The sequence below is a fragment of the Heterodontus francisci genome, chromosome 26 (genome assembly GCF_036365525.1).
Source record: "Heterodontus francisci isolate sHetFra1 chromosome 26, sHetFra1.hap1, whole genome shotgun sequence".
NCBI classification, from domain to species: Eukaryota; Metazoa; Chordata; class Chondrichthyes; order Heterodontiformes; family Heterodontidae; genus Heterodontus; species Heterodontus francisci.
The window spans coordinates 53922658-53949284 of record NC_090396.1 but is presented as its reverse complement, the minus strand read 5'-3'; the positions used below and the strand labels follow the sequence as shown (position 1 = coordinate 53949284).

General features: G+C 43.4%; 1 protein-coding gene across 1 annotated transcript in view; it reads left to right on the top strand.

Moving 5' to 3' along the window:
* Window positions 1-26627, top strand: part of LOC137384508 (mucin-2-like) — a 94751-nt gene that overhangs the window by 51799 nt on the left and 16325 nt on the right. Inside the window, exons 2-6 of the mRNA XM_068058648.1 lie at window positions 4202-4570; window positions 7748-7988; window positions 9537-9778; window positions 14002-14328; window positions 16895-17221. Of these exons, the coding sequence (XP_067914749.1) occupies window positions 4202-4570; window positions 7748-7988; window positions 9537-9778; window positions 14002-14328; window positions 16895-17221 (1506 nt within the window). The remainder of the gene's footprint in view (window positions 1-4201; window positions 4571-7747; window positions 7989-9536; window positions 9779-14001; window positions 14329-16894; window positions 17222-26627) is intronic.

The window sequence follows — 26627 nt, the reverse complement described above, 5'->3', positions numbered from 1 at the left end:
AACAAAACCAACAACCATCAGCAACACAGTCCTCAGCACAAGTTCAAACAAACCAACAACAACCATCAGCAGCACAGTCCTCAGCATAGCTTCAAACAAAACCAACAACCATCTGCAACACCGTCCTCAGCACAAGTTCAAACAAACCAACAACAACCATCAGCAGCACAGTCCTCAGCACAGCTTCAAACAAAACCAACAACAATCAGCAACACAGTCCTCAGCACAGCTTCAAATAAAACCAACAACAACCATCAGCAACACAGTCCTCAGCATAGCTTCAAACAAAACCAACAACCATCAGCAACACAGTCCTCAGCACAGCTTCAAACAAACCAACAACAATCATCAGCAACACAGTCCTCAGCATAGCTTCAAACAAAACCAACAACAATCAGCAACACAGTCCTCAGCAAAGCTTCAAACAAAACCAACAACCATCAGCAACACAGTCCTCAGCACAGCTTCAAACAAAACCAACAACAATCAGCAACACAGTCCTCAGCATAGCTTCAAACAAAATCAACCACTGTCAGCAACACAGTCCTCAGCATAGCTTCAAACAAAATCAACAACCATCAGCAACACAGTCCTCAGCACAGCTTCAAACAAAACCAACAACAACGATCAGCAACACAGTCCTTAGCACAGCTTCAAACAAAACCAACAACCATCAGCAACACAGTCCTCAGCACAGGTTCAAACAAACCAAAAACAACCATCAGCAACACAGTCCTCAGCATAGCTTCAAACAAAACCAACAACCATCAGCAACACAGTCCTCAGCACAGCTTCTAACAAAACCAACAACAACCATCAGCAACACAGTCCTCAGCATTGCTTCAAACAAAACCAATAACCATCAGCAACACATTCCTCAGCATAGCTTCAAACAAAACCAACAACCATCAGCAACACAGTCCTCAGCACAGCTTCAAACAAACCAACAACAACCATCAGCAACACAGTCCTCAGCATAGCTTCAAACAAAACCAACAACCATCAGCAACACAGTCCTCAGCATAGCTTCAAACAAAACCAACAACCATCAGCAACACAGTCCTAAGCACAGTTTCAAACAAACCAACAACAACCATCAGCAACACAGTCCTCAGCAGAGCTTCAAACAAAACCAACAACCATCAGCAACACATTCCTCAGCACAGATTCAAACAAAACCAACAACAACCATCAGCAACACAGTCCTCTTCATAGCTTCAAACAAAACCAATAACCATCAGCAACACAGTCCTCAGCATAGCTTCAAACAAACCAACAACAACCATCAGCAACACAGTCCTCAGCATAGCTTCAAACAAAAGCAACAACAATCAGCAACACAGTCCTCAGCAAAGCTTCAAACAAAACCAACAACCATCAGCAACACAGTCCTCAGCACAAGTTCAAACAAACCAACAACAACCATCAGCAGCACAGTCCTCAGCATAGCTTCAAACAAAACCAACAACCATCAGCAACACAGTCCTCAGCACAAGTTCAAACAAACCAACAACAACCCTTAGCAGCACAGTCCTCAGCATAGCTTCAAACAAAACCAACAACCATCAGCAACACATTCCTCAGCACAAGTTCAAACAAACCAACAACAACCATCAGCAACACAGTCCTCAGCATAGCTTCAAACAAAACCAACAACCATCAGCAACACAGTCCTCAGCACAGCTTCAAACAAAACCAACAACAACCATCAGCAACACAGTCCACAGCATAGCTTCAAACAAAACCAGTAACCATCAGCAACACAGTCCTCAGCATAGCTTCAAACAAAACCAACAACCATCAGCAGCACTGTCCTCAGCACAGCTTCAAACAAACCAACAACAACCATCAGCAACACAGTCCTCAGCATAGCTTCAAACAAAACCAACAACAATCAGCAACACAGTCCTCAGCAAAGCTTCAAACAAAACCAACAACCATCAGCAACACAGTCCTCAGCACAAGTTCAAACAAACCAACAACCATCAGCAGCACAGTCCTCAGCATAGCTTCAAACAAAACCAACAACCATCAGCGACACAGTCCTCAGCACAAGTTCAAACAAACCAACAACAACCATCAGCAGCACAGTCCTCAGCATAGCTTCAAACAAAACCAACAACCATCTGCAACACAGTCCTCAGCACAAGTTCAAACAAACCAACAACAACCATCAGCAGCACAGTCCTCAGCACAGCTTCAAACAAAACCAACAACAATCAGCAACACAGTCCTCAGCACAGCTTCAAATAAAACCAACAACAACCATCAGCAACACAGTCCTCAGCACAGCTTCAAACAAAACCAACAACAATTAGCAACACAGTCCTCAGCACAGCTTCAAATAAAACCAACAACAACCATCAGCAACACAGTCCTCAGCACAGCTTCAAACAAAGCAACAACAACCATCAGCAGCACAGTCCTCAGCATAGCTTCAAACAAAAGCAACAACCATCAGCAACACAGTCCTCAGCACAGCTTCAAACAAAACCAACAACAACCATCAGCAACACAGTCCTCAGCACAGCTCCAAATGAAACAAACAACATCCATCAGCAACACAGTCCTCAGCACAGCTTCAAACAAAACCAACTACAACCATCAGCAACACAGTCCTCAGCACAAGTTCAAACAAACCAACAACAACCATCATCAGCACAGTCCTCAGCATAGCTTCAAACAAAAGCAACAACCATCAGCAACACATTCCTCAGCACAGATTCAAACAAAACCAACAACAATCAGCAACACAGTCCTCAGCACAGCTTCAAACAAACCAACAAGAACCATTAGCAACATAATCCGCAGCACAGCTTCAAACAAAACCAACAACAATCAGCAACACAGTCCTCAGCATAGCTTCAAACAAAACCTACAACCATCAGCAACACAGTCCTCAGCACAGCTTCAAACAAACCAACAAGAACCATCAGCAACATAGTCCGCAGCACAGCTTCAAACAAACCAACAACCAACAGCAACACAGTCCTCAGCACAGCTTGAAATAAAACCAACAACCATCACCAACACAGTCCTCAGCACAGCTTCAAACAAAACCAACAACCATCAGCAACACAGTCCACAGCATAGCTTGAAACAAAACCAATCACAATCAGCAACACAGTCCTCAGCACAGCTTCAAGCAAAACCAACAACAACCTCAGCAACACAGTTCTCAGCACAGCTTCAAACAAAACCAACAACAATCAGCAACACAGTCCTCAACACAGCTTCAAACAAAACCAACAACAATCAGCAACACAGTCCTCAGCATAGCTTCAAACAAAACCAACAACCATCAGCAACACAGTCCTCAGCATAGCTTCAAACAAAACCAACAACCATCAGCAGCACAGTCCTCAGCAAAGCTTCAAACAAAACCAACAACAGTCAGCAACACAGTCCTCAGCATAGCTTCAAACAAAACCAACAACAATCAGCAACTCAGTCCTCAGCATAGCTTCAAACAAAACCAATCACAATCAGCAACACAATCCTCATCAAAGCTTCAAACAAAACCAACAACAATCAGCAACTCAGTCCTCAGCATAGCTTCAAACAAAACCAATCACAATCAGCAACACAGTCCTCAGCACAGCTTGAAACAAAACCAACAACAATCAGCAACTCAGTCCTCAGCATAGCTTCAAACAAAACCAACAACAATCAGCAACACAGTCCTCAGCACAGCTTGAAACAAAACCAACAACAATCAGCAACTCAGTCCTCAGCATAGCTTCAAACAAAATCAACAACCATCAGCAACACAGTCCACAGCACAGCTTCAAATGAAACCAACAACAACCATCAGCAACACAGTCCTTAGCACCGGTACAAACAAAACCAACAACAGTCAGCAACACAGTCCTCAGCATAGCTTCAAACAAAAGCAACAACCATCAGCAACACAGTCCTCAGCATAGCTTCAAACAAAACCAACAACAATCAGCAACACAGTCCTCAGCATAGCTTCAAACAAAACCAACAACTGTCAGCAACACAGTCCTCAGCACAGCTTCAAACAATCCAACAACAACCATCAGCAGCACAGACCTCAGCAAAGCTTCAAACAAACCAACAACAACCATTAGCAACATAGTCCGCAGCACAGCTTCAAACAAAACCAGCAACAATCAGCAACACAGCCCTCAGCAAAGCTTCAAACAAAACCAACAACCATCAGCAACACAATCCTCAGCACAGCTTCAAACAGTCCAACAACAACCATCAGCAGCACAGACCTCAGCATAGCTTCAAACAAACCAACAAGAACCATTAGCAACATAGTCCGCAGCACAGCTTCAAACAAAACCAACAACAATCAGCAACACAGTCCTCAGCATAGCTTCAAACAGATCGACCAACAATCAGTGACACAGTCCTCAGCACAGATTCAAACAAAACCAACAACCATCAGCAACACAGACCTCAGCACAACTTCAAACAAAACCAATAACAATCAGCAACACAGTCTTCAGGACATCTTCAAACAGAAGCAACAACAACCATCAGCAACACAGTCCTCAGCACAGCTTCAAACAAACCAACAACAACCATTAGCAACATAGTCCGCAGCACAGCTTCAAACAAAACCAACAACAATCAGCAACACAGTCCTCAGCATTGCTTCAAACAAAACCAACAACCATCAGCAACACAGTCCTCAGCACAGCTTCAAACAAACCAACAAGAACCATTGGCAACATAGTCCGCAGCACAGCTTCAAACAAAACCAACAACAATCAGCAACACAGTCCTCAGCATAGCTTCAAACAAAACCAACAACCATCAGCAACACAGTCCTCAGCACAGCTTCAAACAAAACCAACAACAACCATCAGCAACACAGTCCTCAGCACAGCTTCAAACAAAACCAACAAGAACCATCAGCAACACAGTCCTCAGCACAGCTTCAAACAAAACCAACAACAACCATCAGCAACACAGTCCTCAGCACAGCATCAAACAAAACCAACAACAACCATCAGCAACACAGTCCTCAGCACAGCTTCAAACAGAACCAACAACAATCAGCAACACAGTCCTCAGCATAGCTTCAAACAAAACCAACAACAACCTCAGCAACACAGTCCTCAGCACAGCTTCAAACAAAACCAACAACAATCAGCAACACAGTCCTCAGCATAGCTTCAAACAAAACCAACAACCAACAGCAACACAGTCCTCAGCACAGCTTCAAACAAACCAACAAGAACCATTAGCAACAGATTTCGCAGCACAGCTTCAAACAAAACCAACAACCAACAGCAACACAGTCCTCAGCACAGCTTCAAACAAACCAACAAGAAACATTAGCAACATAGTTCGCAGCACAACTTCAAACAAAACCAACAACAATCAGCAACTCAGTCCTCAGCATAGCTTCAAACAAAACCCAACAACCATCAGCAACACAGTCCTCAGCATAGCTTCAAACAAAACCAATAACCAACAGCAACACAGTCCTCAGCACAGCTTCAAACAAACCAACAACAACCATCAGCAACACAGTCCTCAGCATTGCTTCAAACAAAACCAACAACCATCAGCAACACAGTCCTCAGCATAGCTTCAAACAAAACCAACAACCATCAGCAACACAGTCCTCAGCACAGGTTCAAACAAACCAACAACAACCATCAGCAACACAGTCCTCAGCATAGCTTCAAACAAAACCAACAACCATCAGCAACACAGTCCTCAGCACAGCTTCAAACAAAACCAACAACAACCATCAGCAACACAGTCCTCAGCATAGCTTCAAACAAAATCAATAACCATCAGCAACACAGTCCTCAGCATAGCTTCAAACAAAACCAACAACCATCAGCAACACAGTCCTCAGCACAGCTTCAAACAAACCAACAACAACCATCAGCAACACAGTCCTCAGCATAGCTTCAAACAAAACCAACAACAATCAGCAACACAGTCCTCAGCAAAGCTTCAAACAAAACCAACAACCATCAGCAACACAGTCCTCAGCACAAGTTCAAACAAACCAACAACCATCAGCAACACAGTCCTCAGCAAAAGTTCAAACAAACCAATAACAACCATCAGCAACACAGTCCTCAGCACAGCTTCAAACAAAACCAACAACCATCAGCAACACAGTCCACAGCACAGCTTCAAACAAAACCAACAACAATCAGCAACACTGTCCTCAGCATAGCTTCAAACAAAACCAACAACAACCTCAGCAACACAGTCCTCAGCACAGCTTCAAACAAAACCAACAACAATCAGCAACACAGTCCTCAGCATAGCTTCAAACAAAACCAACAACCAACAGCAACACAGTCCTCAGCACAGCTTCAAACAAACCAACAAGAACCATTAGCAACAGAGTTCGCAGCACAGCTTCAAACAAAACCAACAGCCAACAGCAACACAGTCCTCAGCACAGCTTCAAACAAAGCAACAAGAACTATTAGCAACATAGTTCGCAGCACAACTTCAAACAAAACCAACAACAATCAGCAACTCAGTCCTCAGCATAGCTTCAAACAAAACCAATCACAATCAGCAACACAGTCCTCAGCACAGCTTCAAACAAAACCAACAACAATCAGCAACACAGTCCTCAGCACAGCTTCAAACAAACCAACAACAACCATCAGCAACACAGTCCTCAGCAAAGCTTCAAACAAAACCAACAACCATCAGCAACACAGTCCTCAGCACAAGTTCAAACAAACCAACAACCATCAGCAACACAGTCCTCAGCACAGCTTCAAACAAACCAACAACAACCATCAGCAACACAGTCCTCAGCAAAAGTTCAAACAAACCAACAACAACCATCAGCAGCACAGTCCTCAGCATAGCTTCAAACAAAACCAACAACCATCAGCAACACAGTCCTCAGCACAGGTTCAAACAAACCAAAAACAACCATTAGCAGCACAGTCCTCAGCATAGCTTCAAACAAAACAAACAACCATCAGCAACACAGTCCTCAGCACAAGTTAAAACAAACCAACAACAATCATCAGCAACACAGTCCTCAGCACAAGTTCAAACAAACCAACAACCATCAGCAACACAGTCCTCAGCAAAAGTTCAAACAAACCAATAACAACCATCAGCAACACAGTCCTCAGCACAGCTTCAAACAAAACCAACAACCATCAGCAACACAGTCCACAGCACAGCTTCAAACAAAAGCAACAACAATCAGCAACACAGTCCTCAGCATAGCTTCAAACAAAACCAACAACAACCTCAGCAACACAGTCCTCAGCACAGCTTCAAACAAAACCAACAACAATCAGCAACACAGTCCTCAGCATAGCTTCAAACAAAACCAACAACCAACAGCAACACAGTCCTCAGCACAGCTTCAAACAAACCAACAAGAACCATTAGCAACAGAGTTCGCAGCACAGCATCAAACAAAACCAACAACCAACAGCAACACAGTCCTCAGCACAGCTTCAAACAAACCAACAAGAAACATTAGCAACATAGTTCGCAGCACAACTTCAAACAAAACCAACAACAATCAGCAACTCAGTCCTCAGCATAGCTTCAAACAAAACCCAACAACCATCAGCAACACAGTCCACAGCATAGCTTCAAACAAAACCAATAACCATCAGCAACACAGTCCTCAGCACAGCTTCAAACAAACCAACAACAACCATCAGCAACACAGTCCTCAGCATAGCTTCAAACAAAACCAATAACCATCAGCAAGACAGTCCTCAGCATAGCTTCAAACAAAACCAATAACCATCAGCAACACAGTCCTCAGCACAGCTTCAAACAATCCAACAACAACCATAAGCAGCACAGACCTCAGCAAAGCTTCAAACAAACCAACAACAACCATTAGCAACATAGTCCGCAGCACAGCTTCAAACAAAACCAGCAACAATCAGCAACACAGTCCTCAGCAAAGCTTCAAACAAAACCAACAACCATCAGCAACACAATCCTCAGCACAGCTTCAAACAAAACCAATAACAATCAGCAACACAGTCTTCAGGACATCTTCAAACAGAAGCAACAACAACCATCAGCAACACAGTCCTCAGCACAGCTTCAAACAAATCAACAACAACCATTAGCAACATAGTCCGCAGCACAGCTTCAAACAAAACCAACAACAATCAGCAACACAGTCCTCAGCATTGCTTCAAACAAAACCAACAACCATCAGCAACACAGTCCTCAGCACAGCTTCAAACAAACCAACAAGAACCATTAGCAACATAGTCCGCAGCACAGCTTCAAACAAAACCAACAACAATCAGCAACACAGTCCTCAGCATAGCTTCAAACAAAACCATCAACCATCAGCAACACAGTCCTCAGCACAGCTTCAAACAAAACCAACAACAACCATCAGCAACACAGTCCTCAGCACAGCTTCAAACAAAACCAACAAGAACCATCAGCAACACAGTCCTCAGCACAGCTTCAAACAAAACCAACAACAACCATCAGCAACACAGTCCTCAGCACAGCATCAAACAAAACCAACAACAACCATCAGCAACACAGTCCTAAGCACAGCTTCAAACAGAACCAACAACAATCAGCAACACAGTCCTCAGCATAGCTTCAAACAAAACCAACAACAACCTCAGCAACACAGTCCTCAGCACAGCTTCAAACAAAACCAACAACAATCAGCAACACAGTCCTCAGCATAGCTTCAAACAAAACCAACAACCAACAGCAACACAGTCCTCAGCACAGCTTCAAACAAACCAACAAGAACCATTAGGAACAGAGTTCGCAGCACAGCTTCAAACAAAACCAACAACCAACAGCAACACAGTCCTCAGCACAGCTTCAAACAAACCAACAAGAAACATTAGCAACATAGTTCGCAGCACAACTTCAAACAAAACCAACAACAATCAGCAACTCAGTCCTCAGCATAGCTTCAAACAAAACCCAACAACCATCAGCAACACAGTCCTCAGCATAGCTTCAAACAAAACCAATAACCAACAGCAACACAGTCCTCAGCACAGCTTCAAACAAACCAACAACAACCATCAGCAACACAGTCCTCAGCATAGCTTCAAACAAAACCAATAACCATCAGCAACACAGTCCTCAGCATAGCTTCAAACAAAACCAACAACCATCAGCAACACAGTCCTCAGCATCGCTTCAAACAAAACCAATAACCATCAGCAACACAGTCCTCAGCACAGCTTCAAGCAAACCAACAACAACCATCAGCAACACAGTCCTCAGCATAGCTTCAAACAAAACCAACAACCATCAGCAACACAGTCCTCAGCACAGCTTCAAACAAAACCAACAACAACCATCAGCAACACAGTCCTCAGCATTGCTTCAAACAAAACCAACAACCATCAGCAACACAGTCCTCAGCATAGCTTCAAACAAAACCAATAACCATCAGCAAGACAGTCCTCAGCATAGCTTCAAACAAAACCAATAACCATCAGCAACACAGTCCTCAGCACAGCTTCAAACAATCCAACAACAACCATCAGCAGCACAGACCTCAGCAAAGCTTCAAACAAACCAACAACAACCATTAGCAACATAGTCCGCAGCACAGCTTCAAACAAAACCAGCAACAATCAGCAACACAGTCCTCAGCAAAGCTTCAAACAAAACCAACAACCATCAGCAACACAATCCTCAGCACAGCTTCAAACAAAACCAATAACAATCAGCAACACAGTCTTCAGGACATCTTCAAACAGAAGCAACAACAACCATCAGCAACACAGTCCTCAGCACAGCTTCAAACAAATCAACAACAACCATTAGCAACATAGTCCGCAGCACAGCTTCAAACAAAACCAACAACAATCAGCAACACAGTCCTCAGCATTGCTTCAAACAAAACCAACAACCATCAGCAACACAGTCCTCAGCACAGCTTCAAACAAACCAACAAGAACCATTAGCAACATAGTCCGCAGCACAGCTTCAAACAAAACCAACAACAATCAGCAACACAGTCCTCAGCATAGCTTCAAACAAAACCATCAACCATCAGCAACACAGTCCTCAGCACAGCTTCAAACAAAACCAACAACAACCATCAGCAACACAGTCCTCAGCACAGCTTCAAACAAAACCAACAAGAACCATCAGCAACACAGTCCTCAGCACAGCTTCAAACAAAACCAACAACAACCATCAGCAACACAGTCCTCAGCACAGCATCAAACAAAACCAACAACAACCATCAGCAACACAGTCCTAAGCACAGCTTCAAACAGAACCAACAACAATCAGCAACACAGTCCTCAGCATAGCTTCAAACAAAACCAACAACAACCTCAGCAACACAGTCCTCAGCACAGCTTCAAACAAAACCAACAACAATCAGCAACACAGTCCTCAGCATAGCTTCAAACAAAACCAACAACCAACAGCAACACAGTCCTCAGCACAGCTTCAAACAAACCAACAAGAACCATTAGGAACAGAGTTCGCAGCACAGCTTCAAACAAAACCAACAACCAACAGCAACACAGTCCTCAGCACAGCTTCAAACAAACCAACAAGAAACATTAGCAACATAGTTCGCAGCACAACTTCAAACAAAACCAACAACAATCAGCAACTCAGTCCTCAGCATAGCTTCAAACAAAACCCAACAACCATCAGCAACACAGTCCTCAGCATAGCTTCAAACAAAACCAATAACCAACAGCAACACAGTCCTCAGCACAGCTTCAAACAAACCAACAACAACCATCAGCAACACAGTCCTCAGCATAGCTTCAAACAAAACCAATAACCATCAGCAACACAGTCCTCAGCATAGCTTCAAACAAAACCAACAACCATCAGCAACACAGTCCTCAGCATCGCTTCAAACAAAACCAATAACCATCAGCAACACAGTCCTCAGCACAGCTTCAAGCAAACCAACAACAACCATCAGCAACACAGTCCTCAGCATAGCTTCAAACAAAACCAACAACCATCAGCAACACAGTCCTCAGCACAGCTTCAAACAAAACCAACAACAACCATCAGCAACACAGTCCTCAGCATTGCTTCAAACAAAACCAACAACCATCAGCAACACAGTCCTCAGCATAGCTTCAAACAAAACCAACAACCATCAGCAACACAGTCCTCAGCACAGGTTCAAACAAACCAACAACAACCATCAGCAACACAGTCCTCAGCATAGCTTCAAACAAAACCAACAACCATCAGCAACACAGTCCTCAGCACAGCTTCAAACAAAACCAACAACAACCATCAGCAACACAGTCCTCAGCATAGCTTCAAACAAAATCAATAACCATCAGCAACACAGTCCTCAGCATAGCTTCAAACAAAACCAACAACCATCAGCAACACAGTCCTCAGCACAGCTTCAAACAAACCAACAACAACCATCAGCAACACAGTCCTCAGCATAGCTTCAAACAAAACCAACAACAATCAGCAACACAGTCCTCAGCAAAGCTTCAAACTAAACCAACAACCATCAGCAACACAGTCCTCAGCACAAGTTCAAACAAACCAACAACCATCAGCAACACAGTCCTCAGCAAAAGTTCAAACAAACCAATAACAACCATCAGCAACACAGTCCTCAGCACAGCTTCAAACAAAACCAACAACCATCAGCAACACAGTCCACAGCACAGCTTCAAACAAAACCAACAACAATCAGCAACACTGTCCTCAGCATAGCTTCAAACAAAACCAACAACAACCTCAGCAACACAGTCCTCAGCACAGCTTCAAACAAAACCAACAACAATCAGCAACACAGTCCTCAGCATAGCTTCAAACAAAACCAACAACCAACAGCAACACAGTCCTCAGCACAGCTTCAAACAAACCAACAAGAACCATTAGCAACAGAGTTCGCAGCACAGCTTCAAACAAAACCAACAGCCAACAGCAACACAGTCCTCAGCACAGCTTCAAACAAACCAACAAGAACTATTAGCAACATAGTTCGCAGCACAACTTCAAACAAAACCAACAACAATCAGCAACTCAGTCCTCAGCATAGCTTCAAACAAAACCAATCACAATCAGCAACACAGTCCTCAGCACAGCTTCAAACAAAACCAACAACAATCAGCAACACAGTCCTCAGCACAGCTTCAAACAAACCAACAACAACCATCAGCAACACAGTCCTCAGCAAAGCTTCAAACAAAACCAACAACCATCAGCAACACAGTCCTCAGCACAAGTTCAAACAAACTAACAACCATCAGCAACACAGTCCTCAGCACAGCTTCAAACAAACCAACAACAACCATCAGCAACACAGTCCTCAGCAAAAGTTCAAACAAACCAACAACAACCATCAGCAGCACAGTCCTCAGCATAGCTTCAAACAAAACCAACAACCATCAGCAACACAGTCCTCAGCACAGGTTCAAACAAACCAAAAACAACCATTAGCAGCACAGTCCTCAGCATAGCTTCAAACAAAACCAACAACCATCAGCAACACAGTCCTCAGCACAGCTTCAAACAAACCAACAACAACCATCAGCAACACAGTCCTCAGCATAGCTTCAAACAAAACCAACAACAATCAGCAACACAGTCCTCAGCAAAGCTTCAAACTAAACCAACAACCATCAGCAACACAGTCCTCAGCACAAGTTCAAACAAACCAACAACCATCAGCAACACAGTCCTCAGCAAAAGTTCAAACAAACCAATAACAACCATCAGCAACACAGTCCTCAGCACAGCTTCAAACAAAACCAACAACCATCAGCAACACAGTCCACAGCACAGCTTCAAACAAAACCAACAACAATCAGCAACACTGTCCTCAGCATAGCTTCAAACAAAACCAACAACAACCTCAGCAACACAGTCCTCAGCACAGCTTCAAACAAAACCAACAACAATCAGCAACACAGTCCTCAGCATAGCTTCAAACAAAACCAACAACCAACAGCAACACAGTCCTCAGCACAGCTTCAAACAAACCAACAAGAACCATTAGCAACAGAGTTCGCAGCACAGCTTCAAACAAAACCAACAGCCAACAGCAACACAGTCCTCAGCACAGCTTCAAACAAACCAACAAGAACTATTAGCAACATAGTTCGCAGCACAACTTCAAACAAAACCAACAACAATCAGCAACTCAGTCCTCAGCATAGCTTCAAACAAAACCAATCACAATCAGCAACACAGTCCTCAGCACAGCTTCAAACAAAACCAACAACAATCAGCAACACAGTCCTCAGCACAGCTTCAAACAAACCAACAACAACCATCAGCAACACAGTCCTCAGCAAAGCTTCAAACAAAACCAACAACCATCAGCAACACAGTCCTCAGCACAAGTTCAAACAAACTAACAACCATCAGCAACACAGTCCTCAGCACAGCTTCAAACAAACCAACAACAACCATCAGCAACACAGTCCTCAGCAAAAGTTCAAACAAACCAACAACAACCATCAGCAGCACAGTCCTCAGCATAGCTTCAAACAAAACCAACAACCATCAGCAACACAGTCCTCAGCACAGGTTCAAACAAACCAAAAACAACCATTAGCAGCACAGTCCTCAGCATAGCTTCAAACAAAACCAACAACCATCAGCAACACAGTCCTCAGCACAAGTTAAAACAAACCAACAACAATCATCAGCAACACAGTCCTCAGCATAGCTTCAAACAAAACCAACAACAATCAGCAACACAGTCCTCAGCAAAGCTTCAAACAAAACCAACAACCATCAGCAACACAGTCCTCAGCACAAGTTCAAACAAACCAACAACCATCAGCAACACAGTCCTCAGCAAAAGTTCAAACAAACCAATAACAACCATCAGCAACACAGTCCTCAGCACAGCTTCAAACAAAACCAACAACCATCAGCAACACAGTCCACAGCACAGCTTCAAACAAAAGCAACAACAATCAGCAACACAGTCCTCAGCATAGCTTCAAACAAAACCAACAACAACCTCAGCAACACAGTCCTCAGCACAGCTTCAAACAAAACCAACAACAATCAGCAACACAGTCCTCAGCATAGCTTCAAACAAAACCAACAACCAACAGCAACACAGTCCTCAGCACAGCTTCAAACAAACCAACAAGAACCATTAACAACAGAGTTCGCAGCACAGCATCAAACAAAACCAACAACCAACAGCAACACAGTCCTCAGCACAGCTTCAAACAAACCAACAAGAAACATTAGCAACATAGTTCGCAGCACAACTTCAAACAAAACCAACAACAATCAGCAACTCAGTCCTCAGCATAGCTTCAAACAAAACCCAACAACCATCAACAACACAGTCCTCAGCATAGCTTCAAACAAAACCAACAACCATCAGCAACACAGTCCTCAGCACAGGTTCAAACAAACCAACAACAACCATCAGCAACACAGTCCTCAGCATAGCTTCAAACAAAACCAACAACCATCAGCAACACAGTCCTCAGCACAGCTTCAAACAAAACCAACAACAACCATCAGCAACACAGTCCTCAGCATAGCTTCAAACAAAATCAATAACCATCAGCAACACAGTCCTCAGCATAGCTTCAAACAAAACCAACAACCATCAGCAACACAGTCCTCAGCACAGCTTCAAACAAACCAACAACAACCATCAGCAACACAGTCCTCAGCATAGCTTCAAACAAAACCAACAACAATCAGCAACACTGTCCTCAGCAAAGCTTCAAACAAAACCAACAACCATCAGCAACACAGTCCTCAGCACAAGTTCAAACAAACCAACAACCATCAGCAACACAGTCCTCAGCAAAAGTTCAAACAAACCAACAACAACCATCAGCAGCACAGTCCTCAGCATAGCTTCAAACAAAACCAACAACCATCAGCAACACAGTCCTCAGCACAGGTTCAAACAAACCAAAAACAACCATTAGCAGCACAGTCCTCAGCATAGCTTCAAACAAAACCAACAACCATCAGCAACACAGTCCTCAGCACAAGTTAAAACAAACCAACAACAATCATCAGCAACACAGTCCTCAGCATAGCTTCAAACAAAACCAACAACAATCAGCAACACAGTCCTCAGCAAATCTTCAAACAAAACCAACAACCATCAGCAACACAGTCCTCAGCACAAGTTCAAACAAACCAACAACCATCAGCAACACAGTCCTCAGCAAAAGTTCAAACAAACCAATAACAACCATCAGCAACACAGTCCTCAGCACAGCTTCAAACAAAACCAACAACCATCAGCAACACAGTCCACAGCACAGCTTCAAACAAAACCAACAACAATCAGCAACACAGTCCTCAGCATAGCTTCAAACAAAACCAACAACAACCTCAGCAACACAGTCCTCAGCACAGCTTCAAACAAAACCAACAACAATCAGCAACACAGTCCTCAGCATAGCTTCAAACAAAACCAATAAACAACAGCAACACAGTCCTCAGCATAGCTTCAAACAAAACCAACAACCATCAGCAACACAGTCCTCAGCACAGCTTCAAACAAACCAAAAACAACCATCAGCAACACAGTCCTCAGCATCGCTTCAAACAAAACCAACAACAATCAGCAACACAGTCCTCAGCAAAGCTTCAAACAAAACCAACAACCATCAGCAACACAGTCCTCAGCACAAGTTCAAACAAACCAACAACAACAATCAGCAACACAGTCCTCAGCACAGCTTCAAATAAAACCAACAACAACCATCAGCAACACAGTCCTCAGCACAGCTTCAAACAAAACCAACAACAATAAGCAACACAGTCCTCAGCACAGCTTCAAATAAAACCAACAACAACCATCAGCAACACAGTCCTCAGCAGAGCTTCAAACAAAATCAACAACAATCAGCAACATAGTCCTCAGCACAGCTTGAAACAAAACCAACAACCATCAGCAACACAGTCCTCAGCACAGCTTCAAACAAAACCAACAACCATCAGCAACACAGTCCTCAGCACAGCTTCAAACAGAACGAACAACAATCAGTGACACAGTCCTCAGCACAGCTTGGAACAAAACCAACAACCATCAGCAACACAGTCCTCAGCAAAGCTTCAAACAGAACGAACAACAATCAGTGACACAGTCCTCAGCACAGCTTGAAACAAAACCAACAACCATCAGCAACACAGTCCTCAGCACAGCTTCAAACAAAACCAACAACCATCAGCAACACAGTCCACAGCACAGCTTCAAACAAAACCAACAACCATCAGCAACACAGTCCTCAGCACAGCTTCAAACAAAACCAACAACCATCAGCAACACAGTCCTCAGCACAACTTCAAACAAAACCAATAACAATCAGCAACACAGTCCTCAGCACATCTTCAAACAGAAGCAACAACAACCATCAGCAACACAGTCCTCAGCAAAGCTTCAAACAGAACGAACAACAATCAGTGACACAGTCCTCAGCACAGATTCAAACAAAACCAACAACCATAAGCAACACAGTCCTCAGCACAACTTCAAACAAAACCAATCACAATCAGCAACACAGTCCTCAGCACATCTTCAAACAAAACCAACAACAATCAGCAACACAGTCCTCAGCACAGCTTCAAACAAACCAACAACAACCATCAGCAACACAGTCCTCAGCAAAGCTTCAAACAAAACCAACAACCATCAGCAACACAGTCCTCAGCACAAGTTCAAACAAACCAACAACCATCAGCAACACAGTCCTCAGCACAGCTTCAAACAAACCAACAACAACCATCAGCAACACAGTCCTCAGCAAAAGTTCAAACAAACCAACAACAACCATCAGCAACACAGTCCTCAGCACAGCTTCAAATAAAACCAACAACAACCATCAGCAACACAGTCCTCAGCAGAGCTTCAAACAAAATCAACAACAATCAGCAACATAGTCCTCAGCACAGCTTGAAACAAAACCAACAACCATGAGCAACACAGTCCTCAGCACAGCTTCAAACAAAACCAACAACCATCAGCAACACAGTCCTCAGCACAGCTTCAAACAAACCAACAAGAACCATTAACAACAGAGTTCGCAGCACAGCATCAAACAAAACCAACAACCAACAGCAACACAGTCCTCAGCACAGCTTCAAACAAACCAACAAGAAACATTAGCAACATAGTTCGCAGCACAACTTCAAACAAAACCAACAACAATCAGCAACTCAGTCCTCAGCATAGCTTCAAACAAAACCCAACAACCATCAACAACACAGTCCTCAGCATAGCTTCAAACAAAACCAACAACCATCAGCAACACAGTCCTCAGCACAGGTTCAAACAAACCAACAACAACCATCAGCAACACAGTCCTCAGCATAGCTTCAAACAAAACCAACAACCATCAGCAACACAGTCCTCAGCACAGCTTCAAACAAAACCAACAACAACCATCAGCAACACAGTCCTCAGCATAGCTTCAAACAAAATCAATAACCATCAGCAACACAGTCCTCAGCATAGCTTCAAACAAAACCAACAACCATCAGCAACACAGTCCTCAGCACAGCTTCAAACAAACCAACAACAACCATCAGCAACACAGTCCTCAGCATAGCTTCAAACAAAACCAACAACAATCAGCAACACTGTCCTCAGCAAAGCTTCAAACAAAACCAACAACCATCAGCAACACAGTCCTCAGCACAAGTTCAAACAAACCAACAACCATCAGCAACACAGTCCTCAGCAAAAGTTCAAACAAACCAACAACAACCATCAGCAGCACAGTCCTCAGCATAGCTTCAAACAAAACCAACAACCATCAGCAACACAGTCCTCAGCACAGGTTCAAACAAACCAAAAACAACCATTAGCAGCACAGTCCTCAGCATAGCTTCAAACAAAACCAACAACCATCAGCAACACAGTCCTCAGCACAAGTTAAAACAAACCAACAACAATCATCAGCAACACAGTCCTCAGCATAGCTTCAAACAAAACCAACAACAATCAGCAACACAGTCCTCAGCAAATCTTCAAACAAAACCAACAACCATCAGCAACACAGTCCTCAGCACAAGTTCAAACAAACCAACAACCATCAGCAACACAGTCCTCAGCAAAAGTTCAAACAAACCAATAACAACCATCAGCAACACAGTCCTCAGCACAGCTTCAAACAAAACCAACAACCATCAGCAACACAGTCCACAGCACAGCTTCAAACAAAACCAACAACAATCAGCAACACAGTCCTCAGCATAGCTTCAAACAAAACCAACAACAACCTCAGCAACACAGTCCTCAGCACAGCTTCAAACAAAACCAACAACAATCAGCAACACATTCCTCAGCATAGCTTCAAACAAAACCAATAAACAACAGCAACACAGTCCTCAGCATAGCTTCAAACAAAACCAACAACCATCAGCAACACAGTCCTCAGCACAGCTTCAAACAAACCAAAAACAACCATCAGCAACACAGTCCTCAGCATCGCTTCAAACAAAACCAACAACAATCAGCAACACAGTCCTCAGCAAAGCTTCAAACAAAACCAACAACCATCAGCAACACAGTCCTCAGCACAGCTTCAAATAAAACCAACAACAACCATCAGCAACACAGTCCTCAGCACAGCTTCAAACAAAACCAACAACAATAAGCAACACAGTCCTCAGCACAGCTTCAAATAAAACCAACAACAACCATCAGCAACACAGTCCTCAGCAGAGCTTCAAACAAAATCAACAACAATCAGCAACATAGTCCTCAGCACAGCTTGAATCAAAACCAACAACCATCAGCAACACAGTCCTCAGCACAGCTTCAAACAAAACCAACAACCATCAGCAACACAGTCCTCAGCACAGCTTCAAACAGAACGAACAACAATCAGTGACACAGTCCTCAGCACAGCTTGGAACAAAACCAACAACCATCAGCAACACAGTCCTCAGCAAAGCTTCAAACAGAACGAACAACAATCAGTGACACAGTCCTCAGCACAGCTTGAAACAAAACCAACAACCATCAGCAACACAGTCCTCAGCACAGCTTCAAACAAAACCAACAACCATCAGCAACACAGTCCACAGCACAGCTTCAAACAAAACCAACAACCATCAGCAACACAGTCCTCAGCACAGCTTCAAACAAAACCAACAACCATCAGCAACACAGTCCTCAGCACAACTTCAAACAAAACCAATAACAATCAGCAACACAGTCCTCAGCACATCTTCAAACAGAAGCAACAACAACCATCAGCAACACAGTCCTCAGCAAAGCTTCAAACAGAACGAACAACAATCAGTGACACAGTCCTCAGCACAGATTCAAACAAAACCAACAACCATAAGCAACACAGTCCTCAGCACAACTTCAAACAAAACCAATCACAATCAGCAACACAGTCCTCAGCACATCTTCAAACAAAACCAACAACAATCAGCAACACAGTCCTCAGCACAGCTTCAAACAAACCAACAACAACCATCAGCAACACAGTCCTCAGCAAAGCTTCAAACAAAACCAACAACCATCAGCAACACAGTCCTCAGCACAAGTTCAAACAAACCAACAACCATCAGCAACACAGTCCTCAGCACAGCTTCAAACAAACCAACAACAACCATCAGCAACACAGTCCTCAGCAAAAGTTCAAACAAACCAACAACAACCATCAGCAACACAGTCCTCAGCACAGCTTCAAATAAAACCAACAACAACCATCAGCAACACAGTCCTCAGCAGAGCTTCAAACAAAATCAACAACAATCAGCAACATAGTCCTCAGCACAGCTTGAAACAAAACCAACAACCATGAGCAACACAGTCCTCAGCACAGCTTCAAACAAAACCAACAACCATCAGCAACACAGTCCTCAGCACAGCTTCAAACAGAACGAACAACAATCAGTGACACAGTCCTCAGCACAGCTTGGAACAAAACCAACAACCATCAGCAACACAGTCCTCAGCAAAGCTTCAAACAGAACGAACAACAATCAGTGACACAGTCCTCAGCACAGCTTGAAACAAAACCAACAACCATCAGCAACACAGTCCTCAGCACAGCTTCAAACAAAACCAACAACCATCAGCAACACAGTCCACAGCACAGCTTCAAACAAAACCAACAACCATCAGCAACACAGTCCTCAGCACAGCTTCAAACAAAACCAACAACCATCAGCAACACAGTCCTCAGCACAACTTCAAACAAAACCAATAACAATCAGCAACACAGTCCTCAGCACATCTTCAAACAGAAGCAACAACAACCATCAGCAACACAGTCCTCAGCAAAGCTTCAAACAGAACGAACAACAATCAGTGACACAGTCCTCAGCACAGATTCAAACAAAACCAACAACCATAAGCAACACAGTCCTCAGCACAACTTCAAACAAAACCAATCACAATCAGCAACACAGTCCTCAGCACATCTTCAAACAAAACCAACAACAATCAGCAACACAGTCCTCAGCACAGCTTCAAACAAACCAACAACAACCATCAGCAACACAGTCCTCAGCAAAGCTTCAAACAAAACCAACAACCATCAGCAACACAGTCCTCAGCACAAGTTCAAACAAACCAACAACCATCAGCAACACAGTCCTCAGCACAGCTTCAAACAAACCAACAACAACCATCAGCAACACAGTCCTCAGCAAAAGTTCAAACAAACCAACAACAACCATCAGCAGCACAGTCCTCAGCATAGCTTCAAACAAAACCAACAACCATCAGCAACACCGTCCTCAGCACAGGTTCAAACAAACCAAAAACAACCATTTGCAGCACAGTCCTCAGCATAGCTTCAAACAAAACCAACAACCATCAGCAACACAGTCCTCAGCACAAGTTAAAACAAAACAACAACAATCATCAGCAACACAGTCCTCAGCATAGCTTCAAACAAAACCAACAACAATCAGCAACACAGTCCTCAGCAAAGCTTCAAACAAAACCAACAACCATCAGCAACACAGTCCTCAGCACAAGTTCAAACAAACCAACAACCATCAGCAACACAGTCCTCAGCAAAAGTTCAAACAAACCAATAACAACCATCAGCAACACAGTCCTCAGCACAGCTTCAAACAAAACCAACAACCATCAGCAACACAGTCCACAGCACAGCTTCAAACAAAAGCAACAACAATCAGCAACACAGTCCTCAGCATAGCTTCAAACAAAACCAACAACAACCTCAGCAACACAGTCCTCAGCACAGCTTCAAACAAACCAACAACAACCATTAGCAACAGAGTTCGCAGCACAACATCAAACAAAACCAACAACCAACAGCAACACAGTCCTCAGCACAGCTTCAAACAAACCAACAAGAAACATTAGCAACATAGTTCGCAGCACAACTTCAAACAAAACCAACAACAATCAGCAACTCAGTCCTCAGCATAGCTTCAAACAAAACCCAACAACCATCAGCAACACAGTCCTCAGCATAGCTTCAAACAAAACCAATAACCATCAGCAACACAGTCCTCAGCACAGCTTCAAACAAACCAACAACAACCATCAGCAACACAGTCCTCAGCATAGCTTCAAACAAAACCAATAACCATCAGCAACACAGTCCTCAGCATAGCTTCAAACAAAACCAACAACCATCAGCAACACAGTCCTCAGCATCGCTTCAAACAAAACCAATAACCATCAGCAACACAGTCCTCAGCACAGCTTCAAACAAACCAACAACAACCATCAGCAACACAGTCCTCAGCATAGCTTCAAACAAAACCAACAACCATCAGCAACACAGTCCTCAGCACAGCTTCAAACAAAACCAACAACAACCATCAGCAACACAGTCCTCAGCATTGCTTCCAACAAAACCAACAACCATCAGCAACACAGTCCTCAGCATAGCTTCAAACAAAACCAACAACCATCAGCAACACAGTCCTCAGCACAGGTTCAAACAAACCAACAACAACCATCAGCAACACAGTCCTCAGCATAGCTTCAAACAAAACCAACAACCATCAGCAACACAGTCCTCAGCACAGCTTCAAACAAAACCAACAACAACCATCAGCAACACAGTCCTCAGCATAGCTTCAAACAAAATCAATAACCATCAGCAACACAGTCCTCAGCATAGCTTCAAACAAAACCAACAACCATCAGCAACACAGTCCTCAGCACAGCTTCAAACAAACCAACAACAACCATCAGCAACACAGTCCTCAGCATAGCTTCAAACAAAACCAACAACAATCAGCAACACTGTCCTCAGCAAAGCTTCAAACAAAACCAACAACCATCAGCAACACAGTCCTCAGCACAAGTTCAAACAAACCAACAACCATCAGCAACACAGTCCTCAGCAAAAGTTCAAACAAACCAACAACAACCATCAGCAGCACAGTCCTCAGCATAGCTTCAAACAAAACCAACAACCATCAGCAACACAGTCCTCAGCACAGGTTCAAACAAACCAAAAACAACCATTAGCAGCACAGTCCTCAGCATAGCTTCAAACAAAACCAACAACCATCAGCAACACAGTCCTCAGCACAAGTTAAAACAAACCAACAACAATCATCAGCAACACAGTCCTCAGCATAGCTTCAAACAAAACCAACAACAATCAGCAACACAGTCCTCAGCAAATCTTCAAACAAAACCAACAACCATCAGCAACACAGTCCTCAGCACAAGTTCAAACAAACCAACAACCATCAGCAACACAGTCCTCAGCAAAAGTTCAAACAAACCAATAACAACCATCAGCAACACAGTCCTCAGCACAGCTTCAAACAAAACCAACAACCATCAGCAACACAGTCCACAGCACAGCTTCAAACAAAACCAACAACAATCAGCAACACAGTCCTCAGCATAGCTTCAAACAAAACCAACAACAACCTCAGCAACACAGTCCTCAGCACAGCTTCAAACAAAACCAACAACAATCAGCAACACAGTCCTCAGCATAGCTTCAAACAAAACCAACAAACAACAGCAACACAGTCCTCAGCATAGCTTCAAACAAAACCAACAACCATCAGCAACACAGTCCTCAGCACAGCTTCAAACAAACCAAAAACAACCATCAGCAACACAGTCCTCAGCATCGCTTCAAACAAAACCAACAACAATCAGCAACACAGTCCTCAGCAAAGCTTCAAACAAAACCAACAACCATCAGCAACACAGTCCTCAGCACAAGTTCAAACAAACCAACAACAACAATCAGCAACACAGTCCTCAGCACAGCTTCAAATAAAACCAACAACAACCATCAGCAACACAGTCCTCAGCACAGCTTCAAACAAAACCAACAACAATAAGCAACACAGTCCTCAGCACAGCTTCAAATAAAACCAACAACAACCATCAGCAACACAGTCCTCAGCAGAGCTTCAAACAAAATCAACAACAATCAGCAACATAGTCCTCAGCACAGCTTGAAACAAAACCAACAACCATCAGCAACACAGTCCTCAGCACAGCTTCAAACAAAACCAACAACCATCAGCAACACAGTCCTCAGCACAGCTTCAAACAGAACGAACAACAATCAGTGACACAGTCCTCAGCACAGCTTGGAACAAAACCAACAACCATCAGCAACACAGTCCTCAGCAAAGCTTCAAACAGAACGAACAACAATCAGTGACACAGTCCTCAGCACAGCTTGAAACAAAACCAACAACCATCAGCAACACAGTCCTCAGCACAGCTTCAAACAAAACCAACAACCATCAGCAACACAGTCCACAGCACAGCTTCAAACAAAACCAACAACCATCAGCAACACAGTCGTCAGCACAGCTTCAAACAAAACCAACAACCATCAGCAACACAGTCCTCAGCACAACTTCAAACAAAACCAATAACAATCAGCAACACAGTCCTCAGCACATCTTCAAACAGAAGCAACAACAACCATCAGCAACACAGTCCTCAGCAAAGCTTCAAACAGAACAAACAACAATCAGTGACACAGTCCTCAGCACAGATTCAAACAAAACCAACAACCATAAGCAACACAGTCCTCAGCACAACTTCAAACAAAACCAATCACAATCAGCAACACAGTCCTCAGCACATCTTCAAACAAAACCAACAACAATCAGCAACACAGTCCTCAGCATAGCTTCAAACAAAACGAACAACAATCAGCAACTCAGTCCTCAGCACAGCTTCAAACAAAACCAACAACAATCAGCAACTCAGTCCTCAGCATAGCTTCAAACAAAATCAACAAGCGTCAGCAACACAGTCCTCAGCATAGCTTCAAACAAAATCAACAACCATCAGCAGCACAGTCCTCAGCACAGGTTCAAACAAAACCAACAACAACGATCAGCAACACAGTCCTCAACACAGCTTCAAACCAAACCAACAACCATCAGCAACATAGTCCTCAGCACAGGTTCAAACAAACCAACAACAACCATCAGCAACACAGTCCTCAGCATAGCTTCAAACAAAACCAACAACCATCAGCAACACAGTCCTCAGCACAGCTTCAAACAAAACCAACAACAACCATCAGCAACACAGTCCTCAGCATAGCTTCAAACAAAACCAACAACAATCAGCAACACAGTCCTCAGCATAGCTTCAAACAAAACCAACAACCATCAGCAACACAGTCCTCAGCATAGCTTCAAACAAAACCAATAACCATCAGCAACACAGTCCTCAGCACAGCTTCAAACAAACCAACAACAATCATCAGCAACACAGTCCTCAGCATAGCTTCAAACAAAACCAACAACAATCAGCAACACAGTCCTCAGCAAAGCTTCAAACAAAACCAACAAGCATCAGCAACACAGTCCTCAGCACAGCTTCAAACTAAACCAACAACAATCAGCAACACAGTCCTCAGCATAGCTTCAAACAAAACCAACAACAATCAGCAACTCAGTCCTCAGCAAAGCTTCAAACAAAACCAACAACCATCAGCAACACAGTCCTCAGCATAGCTTCAAACAAAACCAATCACAATCAGCAACACAGTCCTCAGCACAGCTTGAAACAAAACCAACAACAATCAGCAACGCAGTCCTCAGCACAGCTTCAAACAAAACCAACAACAAGCAGCAACACAGTCCTCAGCACAGCTTCTAACAAAACCAATTACAATCAGCAACACAGTCCTCAGCACAGCTTCAAACAGAACCAACAACAATCAGTGACACAGTCCGCAGCACAACTTCAAACAAAACCAACAACAATCAGCAACACAGTCCTCAGGACATATTCAAACAGAAGCAACAACAATCAGTGACACAGTCCGCAGCACAACTTCAAACAAAACCAATAACAATCAGCAACACAGTCCTCAGCACAGCTTCAAACAAAACCAACAACAACCATCAGCAACACAGTCCTCAGCACAGCTTGAAACAAAACCAACAACCATCAGCAACACAGTCCTCAGCACAGCTTCAAACAAAACCAACAACAATCAGCAACACCGTCCTCAGCACAGCTTGAAACAAAACCAACAACAACGATCAGCAACACAGTCCTCAGCACAGCTTCAAACAGAACCAACAACCATCAGGAACACAGTCCTCAGCACAACTTCAAACAAAACCAACAACAATCAGCAACACAGTCCTCAGGAACAAAAACAAGAAATGCTGGATTCACTCAGCAGGTCTGGCAGCATCTGTGGAAAGAGAAGCAGAGTTAACGTTTCGGGTTGTGACCCTTCTTCGGAACTGACAAATATTAGAAAAGTCACAGATTATAAACAAGTGAGGTGCGGGTTGGGCAAGAGATAACAAAGGAGAAGGTGCAGATTGGACCAGGCCACATAGCTGACCAAAAGGTCACCGAGCAAAGGCAAACAATATGTTAATGGTGTGTTGAAAGACAAAGCATTAGTACAGATTAGGTGTGAATATACTGAATATTGAACATCAGCAAGTGCAAACCTGAAGAAAAACAACCTGAAAAAAACAGTGGGTAAGCAAACTGAACAAACTAAGATGAAATGAAATAAATGCAAAAAAAGATTGTAAAAAATGTCAAAAGGAATGCAAAAACAATGAAGGTGAACAAGGTAAAAGAGACAAACGAAAATCCCGTCGGAGAGAAGAGCAGAACTTCTTCAAGGTAGGCATTCCTGGAAGAGAAGTGGCAGTGCATCTTCAAACAGAAGCAACAACAACCATCAGCAACACAGTCCTCAGCACAGCTTCAAACAAAACCGACAACAACCATCAGCAACACAGTCCTCAGCACAGCTTGAAAGAAAACCAACAACCATCAGCAACACAGTCCTCAGCACAGCTTCAAACAAAACAAACAACAATCAGCAGCACAGTCCTCAGCACAGCTTCAAACAATCCAACAACTATCAGCAACAAAGTCCGCAGCACAGCTTCAAACAAACCAACAACCATCAGCAACACAGTCCTCAGCACAGCTTCAAACGAAACCAACAACAACCATCAGCAACACAGTCCTCAGCACAGTTTGAAACAAAACCAACAACCATCAGCAACACAGTCCTCAGCACAGCTTCAAACAAAACAAACAACAATCAGCAGCACAGTCCTCAGCACAGCTTCAAACGAAACCAACAACAACCATCAGCAACAGAGTCCTCCGCACAGCTTCAAACAAACCAACAACCATCAGCAGCACAGTCCTCAGCATAGCTTCAAACAAAACCATGAACAACCATCAGCAACACAGTCCTCAGCACAGCTTCAAACAAAACCAACAACAACCA